The sequence below is a fragment of the Osmerus eperlanus genome, chromosome 13, assembly GCF_963692335.1.
Source record: "Osmerus eperlanus chromosome 13, fOsmEpe2.1, whole genome shotgun sequence".
Classification (NCBI taxonomy): domain Eukaryota; kingdom Metazoa; phylum Chordata; class Actinopteri; order Osmeriformes; family Osmeridae; genus Osmerus; species Osmerus eperlanus.
The window spans coordinates 15,496,693-15,509,632 of record NC_085030.1 but is presented as its reverse complement, the minus strand read 5'-3'; the positions used below and the strand labels follow the sequence as shown (position 1 = coordinate 15,509,632).

General features: G+C 45.8%; 1 protein-coding gene across 1 annotated transcript; it reads left to right on the top strand.

Moving 5' to 3' along the window:
* The first annotated feature begins 361 nt into the window (after nucleotides 1–361).
* b4galt1l (DP-Gal:betaGlcNAc beta 1,4- galactosyltransferase, polypeptide 1, like) lies at nucleotides 362–12,673 on the top strand. The gene is made up of 6 exons (XM_062476471.1): nucleotides 362–1,364; nucleotides 1,945–2,180; nucleotides 4,848–5,035; nucleotides 7,400–7,522; nucleotides 8,417–8,521; nucleotides 10,007–12,673. Exons 1-6 carry the CDS (start codon nucleotides 1,052–1,054, stop codon nucleotides 10,140–10,142), a joined length of 1,101 nt encoding a protein of 366 aa, XP_062332455.1. The 5' UTR covers nucleotides 362–1,051; the 3' UTR covers nucleotides 10,143–12,673.
* Nucleotides 12,674–12,940: the final 267 nt, after the last annotated feature.

Genomic DNA, 12,940 nt, shown 5'->3' with positions numbered 1-12,940 from the left:
CTGTCTCAAATCATTTCAACCGCACGGCGGCGCCGTTCTGCTACAGTTTGACTGTCGGCACATTGATTCAGGTTAAGCCCGTTAGTTCATGAATAAAAAACAAATCGGTAACAAAACAGGCCTAGCAACTTCGACATCTTTATTCACATGTATTTACACAGTGTGTAACCTACAGTTTTAAACAGTCAGGATGACATATTGCACCGTTATACCCTTTATGGTTAGGCTATAGTAATAAAAGGGGGTTATTAACGAGAAAATATTGTCCCCTATTCAAGCCTACCAGGTAGTAAAATGGTCTACTCCACCTAAACTAAAGTTCCTGGACCGCCCCCCTCCAGCTAACTACCCGGAAGGTACTTCTGCTAAGCCCACCCTACTTGCTTCAACCGAAACGAAACATGATGTAGGTTTCCTACATTTTCAGAGTGGTAAGGCTGTGACACTTTCAGGAAATAATTTCATTTTATTTTTACACGTTGCAGTTACATCTTGTAACAACGTGAGGTCGTTTATGTTACGTCGACCGCCTCTGAATAGTCGTGTGAATTTCAGCAAATGATAATGGGCAGACACTCACTATGGCTGCTGGCATGCTGTAACTTGTCTGCCTCGAGTTAAAGCTGAACAACTTGTTCCATCAAGATTAGTTTAGTGCCAGTTACATGGCAACATTTGGTGATCCATCTACCATTTGGTGACAGTTAGCCAAACGAGTTGAGAGTTTTTTTATTTTCTTTGATTTTACTTTTCCGCAAGAATCACCGGATTTGTTATTCGATGGTCGCCAGACCTAACAATTTCTTGAACTTGGTTTGCTATCAGGAAGCAGGAAACGCCAAGAAAGGCTACAGACAGTAAGCGTTTGTAAACTGGACCATTAGCTTGCCATCACGAGTTACTTTTGTTTACCTGATCGAAATTTGTATAAATCGGACATGGTGCAAGCTTAGTTAGCTAGAGCTAGACGCAAACGTCGTTAGCCGTAGGCTAGATTTGGTTAATTAGTTGTCTGCCTAATTTAGTGAGTTGGATTACTTGCTCTCTAAATATGACTGGGGATTCAACTGCGAACTTCACTGTTCTTAACAGAACGTGTAAGTTAGTAGTCCTTCTATGTTTCCTTCATATTTCTGTCACTTTAGTTTTTTATTTGAGGTCGTTTGACATTCGCATAGCGTTTGTGCAAAATCATCAAGCGCACAAGCCCCAAGACCTGACGACAAGCAAAATACTGAAAGATATCGAGCTCACAGAACAAGAGCCAGTTGAATCCCGAAAGGCGTCTGGTGTGGGTGACGTTGCTAATGTTTCAGAAGAGATCAAAATACTTCGAAACTGCCCTGAAACATCTCCTCTTCTTGGTAAGTATTAGGTAATGATATGCGCTGGTTTTGTAGGTAATGTATTAAGTTCAGCTTGTGCATTGCATCACATGACTTGTCATGTTAATAGCCTAACGCTGACGTGCCTATTCGTGTCGGACCAAATGGCCTCAACTACTTGACGTTTATTAGTCCTCCACTTTGTCATATAATGTTCAAAATTGAAAACAATGTACTAAACTGTTAAATGTGTAATATCAATCTACCCATGTGGGTAATCAGGCTCAAACAAGCCGCACCTTCCTCCGACAATGATCATTGATACTGAGTTTTGGTGAACTCCAGTGTATGAACAGCTTTTGTGGTCTTACTGGGCCATGTTTATGCAGCTGTATTCATCGCTGATGAGCCGTTTCTCAGACTTAGACAAACCTCCTAGCATGGGTCTACAGAGGATATGTGCAAAGTACGCCCAGAATTTAGCTGGTGGCCTCAGGTCATATTACCAAGACAACAGAATAAGCTGAGTGGGTCACCTTGGTTGCAAGGTGAGCCTTAAGGTTACATTCATAAAATACATATGTATCTATATTTAATCCCCCCTCTGTCACACATCCAGTGGGGCCTTTGAGGATTGAGTTTTCAACCCCAGTCAACCTGGACACGGTGCGGAACGAGAACCCCAATGTGAAGACGGGCGGTCGCTTCAAGCCCAGCAACTGCATCGCCCTGCAGAAGGTTGCCCTCATCATCCCCTTCCGCAACCGAGACGAACACCTGAAGTTCTGGCTCTACTACCTGCACCCTATCCTCCAACGCCAGCAGCTTGACTACGGTGTCTACGTTATCAATCAGGTCTGATTGGTTATGCTGTTGGAAGAGGCTGGGGGGGGGGGGGGGGGGGGGGGGGGTTGTAAAAGAGTCTTCTTGGAATGTAATCCAAATCCATGCTTAGGTACATGTGTAGAATCACATTCGAAGAATGGGAGTCAGGTGGCTGAGCGGTGAGGGAGTTGGGCTAGTAATCCGAAGGTTGCCAGTACGATTCCCGGTCATGCCAACTGACGTTGTGTCCTTGGGCAAGGCACTTCACCCTACTTGCCTCGGGAGAATGTCCCTGTACTTACTGTAAGTCGCTCTGGATAAGAGCGTCTGCTAAATGACTAAATGTAAATGTAAGACAGTGTAATGGCATATTTCCTACCACGGAAGGAATGAAGAAAGAATCATGTTTTGTAAGTTTGGTCTTCGCTTCAGGCCTCACCAGCAGATACTAGTACTAGGGATTTGACAAACAAAAGGCTTCCATCCAATGCAAAATGTCAAAGGGTTTGCACCGGGTGGCTGTGTGTGATGGTGAAATGTTTGCTTATTGAGCAACTACTCTGGGAGGAGGTCTGCTAGAGGGGCCTTTGTTTTGTCTTGTAGCTAAATCAATATTCAGACAGTTGTCATAGAGCAGACTAATAGAACCACATTTTATGGGGAAAGTGTAGAAACACACTGTGTTTTATGGTTGAGAACAAGATGATAGCAAGCTGCTTGATGGACAGTGTGTTTCTGTGCACTGCCAGTCATCGTTCCAGAAAAATGCTCCTAAAAGCGTCTGCTAAAATGAATAAAAATGAATAAATGTACTCTGTACATGGGCAGGACAAGTGTGTTCATGGTCTGCGATCAAGATAGCCAGTTGGCGGAAGGAAAGTTCAGGAAATTGTGGCTTGTATCTTCATGTTTGGCTACAAACTAAACATGACACAACTTGTTCTACAGGAATTACGATAAACTATTTTTATTTTATGGTAACCATAGTATGGGCAGGATACTTCCCTCCAATCCTGGACTAACACCTCTGTTTACCAAGTTGTGTGTGTTGGAGGGTGTGTGTGTGTGTGTGTGTTGGAGGTCGGGGAACCTTTTAAACTGTCTTATTTGCCCATTTTGGTATTGGTAGTTTCTGGGCATGAATTCGTTTTCATGGTATTTAGAGAGCCCTGTGAATGTAACCCAAGTAGCTAAATTATTCTCTTTTCAAATGCCATTTTAGGACTGGGGCTTGAATATTACGTAGAAAAAGTGTTGAGGGGAAGATCTCCACGGTAAAGCAAGCATAGAGTAACAGCGGGCCTAGCCCAACTGTTCAGCCTAGATATAGGGCCTTCAGGGCATTGTAAGACAATTCTTCTGTCTTTGTTGCAATCTATTCAAATCTTTTTTTCTTCTTCTTTTCTCTCTTCTCTCCTGTTCCCCTTGCCATTATTTTCCTTCCTCACTGTTTGAATTCCTACTTTCCCTGTCACTTACTCAAACCGCCACTCTAATGCATGTCAGAAGTGTCTGGCCAATGGCAGCGGTCGCTGGAGGAGGTGAGACCGCCTTCCTGCTTGCTCTGGCCAATTGCATGGCTCCGTGAGCTGAGGGTTCCTTCCGGTAATATGGCTTTCTATTTCTCTTTACCACTGTGGATTTCTGTCAGCTTACCTAACTTGCTTCTTTCTATCCTTTTGATTGTTTCACCTAATATGCAAATGTTTTATAGGCCCACGTTTGTAGACTGTGCTCGCGGGGTGTCACGGTATCCTCTTTGCTACCACTTGACATCAGAATCACAAAAAAAACGATATCCACAGTCTGCCTAAGAACATGTTGAGTTCAGCAGATATTTGAGACGACTATTCATAGTGGAATGCATTCAAATGACTTTTTGCCGATAACCAGAGGGAGTCAGGTGGCTAAACGGTTAGGGAATCGGGCTAGTAATCTGAAGGTTGCCAGTTCGATTCCCGGCCGTGCCAAATGACGTTGTGTCCTTGGGCAAGGCACTTCACCCTACTTGCCTCGGGGGAATGTCCCTGTACTTACTGTAAGTCGCTCTGGATAAGAGCGTCTGCTAAATGACAATGTACAGTTAGGTCCATAAATATTTGGACATTGACACAATTTGTATACCACCACAATGGATTTGAAATGAAACAATCAAGATGTGCTTGAAGTGCAGACTTTCAGCTTTAATTTCAGGGTATTTACATCCAAATCAGGTGAACGGTGTAGGAATTACAATACATTTTATATGTGTTTCATTTGTGTTTATATGTGTTTTATATGTGTTTCATTTCAAATCCATTGTGGTGGTATACAGAGCCAAAATGATAAATTGTGTCAATGTCCAAATATTTATGGACCTAACTGTAAATGTAACCATCAGATGAAGTTATCAATATGCGAGTCTCCGGACCTCTTCCATTGAAACATGGAACACAGGGCTCTAGTTTGTTGTCTTTTTTTCATGGCGGTGAGGGCAACCACGAATGATAACCCCCCTCTGTGGGCAGCTCTCTTACATAACACACCAACATGTTACCAACATGCCTACTCCTTTTGAAACAGCCTCCTCAGTCAGGTATCAATGTTGTTCGAAGACTCCCCATGTACTAGAAGTACCTCTGAACTCATAGAAAAAGGGTATTCATAATGGCACGTGTAACTGCGTGACATGTTGTTTTCCTTGTTCACGGGGCGCAGGAGGATAACGAAGTCTTCAACCGAGCCAAGCTCCTCAACGTCGGCTACGCGGAGGCCCTGAAGGAGTACGACTACGGCTGTTTCATCTTCAGTGACGTGGACCTTATCCCCATGGACGATCGCAACACCTACAAGTGCTTCAGCCAGCCCAGGCACCTGTCGGTGTCCATGGACAAGTTTGGCTTCAGGTAAACCAACACTGCCTGAGGTGTTTAGACACACGCACACACCTAGACAACGTAGTTGTCTTTGTTTGCACACACACAAAGGCTAGGCAAATGAGGGATCATCCTCAAATGAGAACTGAAGTGACAGAACAACACAACACACACACACAGACAAATACACCAGGATGTAAGTACCATTCTGAATCAGTTCATTACATTTAGTAATTTAGCAGACGCTCTTATCCAGAGCGAGAGTTCTTGTTGAATCCCTAGTTACACCAGGTGGTATTAACACCATATGGTATACGCTCTACCTGGTGAGCCCCTGAGCTGTAAATGATTCTTAGTCAGTCTGCTAAGGATGTAAGATATGAAAAGGATGTTTGCTTTGACACCAGTTAAAGATGCTGTAAAGCAAATTCCATGATTTGCTTCTCAGTACATTATATACGTGTGAAACGAGTTGCTGAAAGCATGTGCAAAGCTCGAAAAACTGTCACACTGAAATGTGGAGTTAGACCGTTGAACAGTTTCTCACCCATTTTTCAGCTCAGGTTTTGTGTAGGCGGGGGAAAAACCCAACCCATCTACGTCACAGCCAGCTATCTACGTCAGATCACTGCATGGCTCCTCCTCTCACTTGCTGTAGTGTCCATTATCCGGGTCGTAGGTACTTGAGAGAGGCGGCGCCTTCCACGCAGGGGGCGGAGCTTCAGCTCCTTCAGGCGACATGCCCCCCAGTATCAAGCAGAGGAGACTGTTGATTTTCTCAAGATTTCAAAGCCGAATTGAACATACTTGTCTGTTTTTTTCCATTTGAATTTGGATGGGTAGTTAAAACATTCTTCTATGGTGTGATGAACTTAAAACTAATTTTCAGTTCTGCTTTACAGCATCTGTAAATATTATATAAAATCATAAAATACCAAGTGTGTGTATGCTGTTCATACTCCAGCTTCACCTTTTGATAGAATTACATGTTTTACATACTTAGTATTGCAGTGGTTAATTAATCTATTGAAAAGAAAACAGCCAAACTGCATAGAATCTTTCTGACATCTTATGTTGGCCCTGCAGTAGAAAGCTATCTGTACAGTAGTGGTAGGCTGTAGATTGGTATCATTAACCCTTGTGTTATCTTCGGGTCATTCTGACCCATCAGTCATTGTGACCCACCGTCGTATTGCGACATCTTTACCGCATACAAAAACAAAGTGAAGCATTTTCTTTTAACCGTTGGGCTGTCTCAGACCCCCCACATTGCAAATGTTAAAAGAAAATTATTTTTATTTGTTTTTGTATTGGGTAAAATTGGGTAAACACAACGATGCTTCGTTATGAACCTTTGGGTCATGTGACCCGAAGGCAGCACGAGGGTTAAGGCCCGCTCAACGTGCACCATGGTAGTAAGATATGGAGGGATCTGACAGCAGAGGGAGAGCTGTGTGCACGACCTTTGGAGCAAAGGAACGTTGATTTAACAGCACTTCACATGTAACACGAGCCAAGCTAGGTGGGGACACTGTCTTTGTGTCCTGGACGGCTCAGCTAGCCGCTTTCCTGGGGATGCTAATGTTTGTCTTCTGCACCAACCAGAGATCAGTATCTCTCTTGTTCCTCATTGAAGGAAAGCCTCTTTTTCTAACCTCGTTTTACAAGTAAGATGATCTCAGAATAGTGTGTTCAGCCGCAGGGCTGTGTAGTGCGCACACAGCTCCCAGTCTGAAGGCTTTTATGAGCCAGCTCCACGGCCTGTTAGGCTTCCCTGTTTGCACCAACAGCTTGTGTGAGGCAGGCTCATCTGGATGCAATCGCCAGGGTTTCCAGTCAGATAACTGTCTCAGAGAGCCTAGTCAGGATTATCCTTGTGTCTGGGGTCCAGTAAGACCCACGCCGGATGGATAAAAGGTTCCTGGCTCTCACAGCTTCTCGCATGCTACATGTTTCTCCTGGGTTGACTGGGTTGTTGCCTGGTTGCCAGGTTTGCTGTGCTTGTGAGCTCGTGTGCAGAGAGCGTTTCTAATGTGGCTGGCTGGCCGGCCCCCTGACGCACGAGTCTTCATGAACACGACATCAACACGACCTCAGAGGAAGCTCCTCTGAGAATTCCCCCATCTGCTAGGCAGACACTTCCTGCTTCCTGTCGGTTGTTCCCACTGTTGTAACCTGACCCCCCCTGTACAGAGAAGTGATAAGACTTGCACTTACTGGATATGGCGTGTTCCCTACACTTCCTCATTCTGTGTTCTGTCTATGAAAATATGGGTACTGTTTGGTTTGTAAAATCAGCCCAGCATCACAGCACCATGAGAATGAATCACTCCTGACTACTGTTTCTCTCTCTCTGTGTCTGTCTGTCTGTCTCTCTCTCTCTTCCTCCCCCAGGCTTCCATACAACCAATACTTTGGGGGGGTGTCGTCCATGAGTAAGGAGCAGTACCTTAAGATCAATGGCTTCCCCAACAACTATTGGGGCTGGGGAGGAGAGGATGACGACATCTACAACAGGTCCACCTCCAGTTACCACCTCTCTCTCTGTCCTCACACACACACACACTATCTATGGCCCTGTTCTTACGGTCAAGGCAAATTCCATTTCTTGACGGCCTGTTTCCTTCTTAGATAAAATAAGCCGTCCTTTTCTTTCCTCTTCTAACTTCTGTTGTAAACCTGTTGATCCTGAATCCTTTCTTTTGATGAAGTGAAGATCTACCTACTGTAATTTGATAGTTAACAGACAAACTCACTGTGGTTACACTGTCTTGAGGGCCTGCATAATTGATGGCTGCAACACAATGACCCCACAGCAATCTTAGAAGGGAGGACTTTGAATACTTTTGGCTCTTGGCAGGGTGTTTGTGGGATGTCCCTGACACTATCCACTGGTAGTGACACTGTAAACAAGGGCAGACTAGAGAGGGGAGGGGGGTCGTGGTGGAGGCGAGGGGCCTGGCGAGGAACACCCAACTATCCCAGACTTAGAGTCTTCCTGAGGCGTGTAGATGTAAACTTTGTTATACAACCAAGCACATCGCGGCCCAACTTCCTTCAGCAGTGCCTGGCTGGTCATGCGTTTGCATTCCTGTCTGTTACTGAACACCTTGGAAATGGAAGAGTTTCATTTCCTGGTGCGCGTGGCTGCGTCATGGTACCGTCTAACAGCTGTGAGTCAGGTGGCTGAGCGGTTAGGGAATCGGGCTAGTAATCAGAAGGTTGCTGGTTCGATTCCGAGGCCGTGCCAAATGATGTTGTGTCCTTGGGCTTGGCCTTGTGTCCCTGGGCACTTCACCCTACTTGCCTTGGGGGAATGTCCCTGTACTTACTGTAAGTTGCTCTGGTTAAGAGCGTCTGCTAAATGACTAAATGTATGTAATGTAATGTGCCCGGCTGTGTGTCCTCCAGGCTCAACATCAAGGGCATGTCCATATCCAGGCCCAGCGGCCCCATTGGGAAGTGCAGGATGATTCGACACGAGCGTGACAAGAAGAACGACCCCAACCCCCAGAGGTAAGCCCTCACCTCCTGAACCCCTCACCTCCTGAACCCTTCACCTCCTGAACCCCTCACCTCCTGAACCCCTCACCCCTCACCTCCTGAACCCCTCACCTCCTGAACCCCTCACCTCCTGAACCCCTCACATCCTGATCCCCTCACATCCTGATCCCCTCACCTCCTGAACCCCTCACCTCCTGAACCCCTCACCTCCTGAACCCCTCACCTCCTGAACCCCTCACATCCTGAACCCTTCACCTCCTGAACCCCTCACCTCCTGATCCCCTCACCTTCTGAACCCCTCACCTTCTGAACCCCTCACATCCTGAACCCCTCACCTCCTGATCCCCTCACATCCTGATCCCCTCACCTCCTGAACCCCTCACCTCCTGAACCCCTCACATCCTGAACCCCTCACATCCTGATCCCCTCACCTCCTGAACCCCTCACCTCCTGAACCCCTCACATCCTGATCCCCTCACCTCCTGAACCCTTCACCTCCTGAACCCTTCACCTCCTGAACCCCTCACCTCCTGAACCCCTCACCTCCTGAACCCCTCACCTCCTGAACCCCTCACCTCCTGAACCCCTCACCTCCTGAACCCTTCACCTTCTGAACCCCTCACATCCTGAACCCTTCACCTCCTGAACCCCTCACCTCCTGAACCCCTCACCTCCTGATCCCCTCACCTTCTGAACCCCTCACATCCTGAACCCCTCACCTCCTGAACCCCTCACATCCTGATCCCCTCACATCCTGATCCCCTCACCTCCTGAACCCCTCACCTCCTGATCCCCTCACATCCTGATCCCCTCACCTCCTGAACCCCTCACCTCCTGAACCCCTCACCTCCTGAACCCCATTCTCTCAGTCTCCACCTCTTTCCTCCCCCCTCCTCATGTCTCAGAGCCTGTGGGAACAGACTCAAATCTACAGACTAATATCTAGACTCAAATCTTCCTTAAGTCAATGGCACATTAGAAAGTAATACGTAGTTTTCCAAACACCTTAGACTAACAGTTGTCACTAGTGTGAGCTAGCAAACCAGCCTTGGGGATGTCTGTAATAGAAACCTGTATTTGATTTTAAATCCATTACACACACAAACTTTGGACGTAGCAAACAAGATTAGCAATGAAAGCTATCCAAACAAATGTAATTCCAGACACACAAAAGATCCACTTCTGAGGCCTTTTCTTCACCACTGTGTACACGTTGAGTATATTGAGCTGTACCCGGAGCTGTGCTCTTACCTGTAGAGGATGCATGAGGAGAGAGGGCTGTAGAGGATGCATGAGGAGAGAGGGCTGTAGAGGATGCATGAGGAGAGAGGGCTGTAGAGGATGCATGAGGAGAGAGGGCTGTAGAGGATGCATGAGGAGAGAGGGCTGTAGAGGATGCATGAGGAGAGAGGGCTGTAGAGGATGCATGAGGAGAGAGGGCTGTTGTATAAAGAGAACCCGACCGGGAGTCTTCCTGACTCATTTTTCTCCCGACAGGTTTGACCGCATCGCCCACACGAGGGACACCCTGCAGGTGGACGGGATCAACTCGCTGTCCTACAAAGTGGTCAGAGTGGAGAAGGATCAACTGTACACCAAAATCTCAGTGGACTTGGGGAAACCTAGCCAGTGACCAGCGGACCAATGAAAGCAATAACCAAAACCGCCTTGGAGAACTGGCTGGGGTTTCTGTGCTTTAACAAGCAACCAAATGTGCCTGGACACTCTTTTGTATAAAATAAAAAAAGGTCTGAATGTTCTGGGATCTTCGTCGTGGCGACAACAAACGCTTGACTGATCAGTTCAGCAAAGACATGGCCGGCATCCCTCTTGTCTTCTACCTTTGCATGACTGACGGTGAATCAAACTGGGATGTGCAACTTTTTTATTTTTTCAACGTTTATTTCCTGGAACACGGCTGTTGACAAAAGGAGAGTCATAGTGGATCCTGATGAAAAAATGTCAGTGCGCTTGACGAGTGCTGTGTCTTTGAACTCTCTTTCTAAAGATAGCTGCTGATTATGAATCCTGTGTAAGCCATTTTGTTCTGAGTGGAAGTTTAGTGAGGTGACAGGTTCATCAGGACAGTCATCAGGACAGTCATCAGAACAGTCATGCAGTCAACGTTTTTTTTGGTGTTTTGCTCAATTGTAGTTCACATATCTTCAAGGGATATTTTGGGAATTGTGTCATTGATATTTAATAGTGGAGGAAAGGGGTGGTGTTGTCTGTTGCCAGAACACCCCGTCACTTAGCTCATCAGACACGGCTGCCTGCGTTTCCAAACAGGTCCACAGACCTGATAACCCAAAGGATCCCAAATCCACACGCACAAGAGTTTCAACAGCCACCTCAATGCAAATCATTATTTTCACATCCTCACAACTTAAGTGTCCTTATATGTGGTGTTTTCAGACTAATGAATTTTTTTTTTGGAACGTGTCGTCTCGGAGACTCCCTTCGATGTGAAGAGCGCCCCCCTCAGGCAGCTGCTGGAACTCCAGGCTTCCTGAATGTATTTGCCTGATGGAGTGTAACGCTAGCGTGTACGGGCGGGTTTCTGGCCTGTCTGGCGCCCTAGGCCAGATCTCTAAATTAATCAATTTAAAAATATATTTTTGGAGGCAGGGTGGGGGCGTGGGGTGCGCCCAATCAGTGCCTGCCTAACCCTCCCACCCCCCACCCCACAGCAACTGGTGTCCTAGGCGATTATGCGTAGAAACGCAACTGAGTGTGTGTATGGTCAAACGCGGTTGTCTGTAAGTGAGACTTTCACAGAGGTTCATCTCCATTTTTGCGTTAGTGGGCTGAGCTCAACTGGATGTACTGTAGGAAATCATCACAAGCATCGCTGAGTTCGAGTATTTTCCCGAGATGGTGTGTGTATAGTTGAATATTTTTTTAATCAAAGTATGTTGGAGCTTCATCCAAGATTATTCCCCCTGCATATGTAAAACTTTATCTTTGTTGCATGGCATTGCTCAAATGTATAATTATATATTGTTTGGGGGGGGAGCCGTTGAGATTTCTAATTGAAGGTCAAATCAGTTCCGCCCTGTGAAATGTGTCTGTACAGATCAAGAACATCGGCCTCCTGTCCCTTAAATCTTATCCCTTTAATTATTTTCGTAAATGCTGGACTATGGTTGGTGTCTCAGGTACATAATGTACCAAAGGTTCAAATGTACCAGCAAAGCCATATATGTATATAAACATATAATATATATATATATATTTACACACATTTCAACTGTCGCAAAGACCGCCAAGTCAGATTCCCTTCCAGCTTTTAGCCCTGTGGGCTCATTCAGGAAACGATATCAGGGGTCTGTTCAAGAGCATTGCCTTCTGCTCTCGTTAATGTATGGCATCATGTAGAATGCACAGCACTTAACGTAATGATGGATGGTTGGGGTCAGCTGTATGCTACATTAATATCAATCAAACGTTTGTTTCTTTCCCCTAAATGAACCCCAGGAACTGCCTGATCTCCACCTACCTCTAAACCTTCTGTGTCCTCGAGCTCAAAGACAGGGGAGGGATCTCGGCATGCACAATGTTTACCATTGTGACAGTTTCTCTCCACCCAAAGACCAGCTGGAGGTTAAGGTTTTTTCTGTAGGTCGGCTAAAGCAACGTCTTTCTTTAACCCTCGTGCTGCCTTCGGGTCACATGACCCAAAGGTTCATAACGAACCATTGTTGTGTTTACCCAATACAAAAACAAATAAAAATAATTTTCTTTTAACCATTCCAATGTGGGGGGTCTGAGACAGCCCGACAGTTAAAAGAAAATGCTTCACTTTGTTTTTGTATGAGGTAAATTTGTCGCAATACGACGGTGGGTCACAATGACTGATGGGTCAGAATGACCCGAAGATAACACAAGGGTTAAAGACAATCTACTTGAGTTGAGAAAAGCGGCATAGGTTGAGTGTGGGTTGAGTTTGGTATGTAAACTGTAAGGCACTGTCTTTTAGTTTGACTTTCTCATGCTTATGTTGTACCTGATCTAGTGGTTGATTTAGTGTGTGTCTGTGCATGGATGTTGGTGTTTCCTATCAGTGCTTGATTTCACGTGTTAATTCTCAAGATTTCCTATGGTAATGTTTTGGTGAAGATTAAATGAATCGTGTTTGGTCAATTAAATTCCCTGATTATAAGATTTGTGGGCCTCTTTGTGACTGTCACTTGTGAACGTGCAGATTTCCTTGGTGATTAAGATGTTGACTTGGCAACACACAGATTCATGGAATTATAGTCCAGTGCCCAATGCCCATGACCGTTGATGATGCTGGTACAATGCTGTCACAGCGATCCCTCTCTTTAGCAAGATCACCAGAGCTGGTGGGGAATGTTCACAAAAACTCCCCAGTTTGGAAACTCACGATAAGGTCAATTTGAATTTGCTGAATTACAGTTTCTCGCTTGG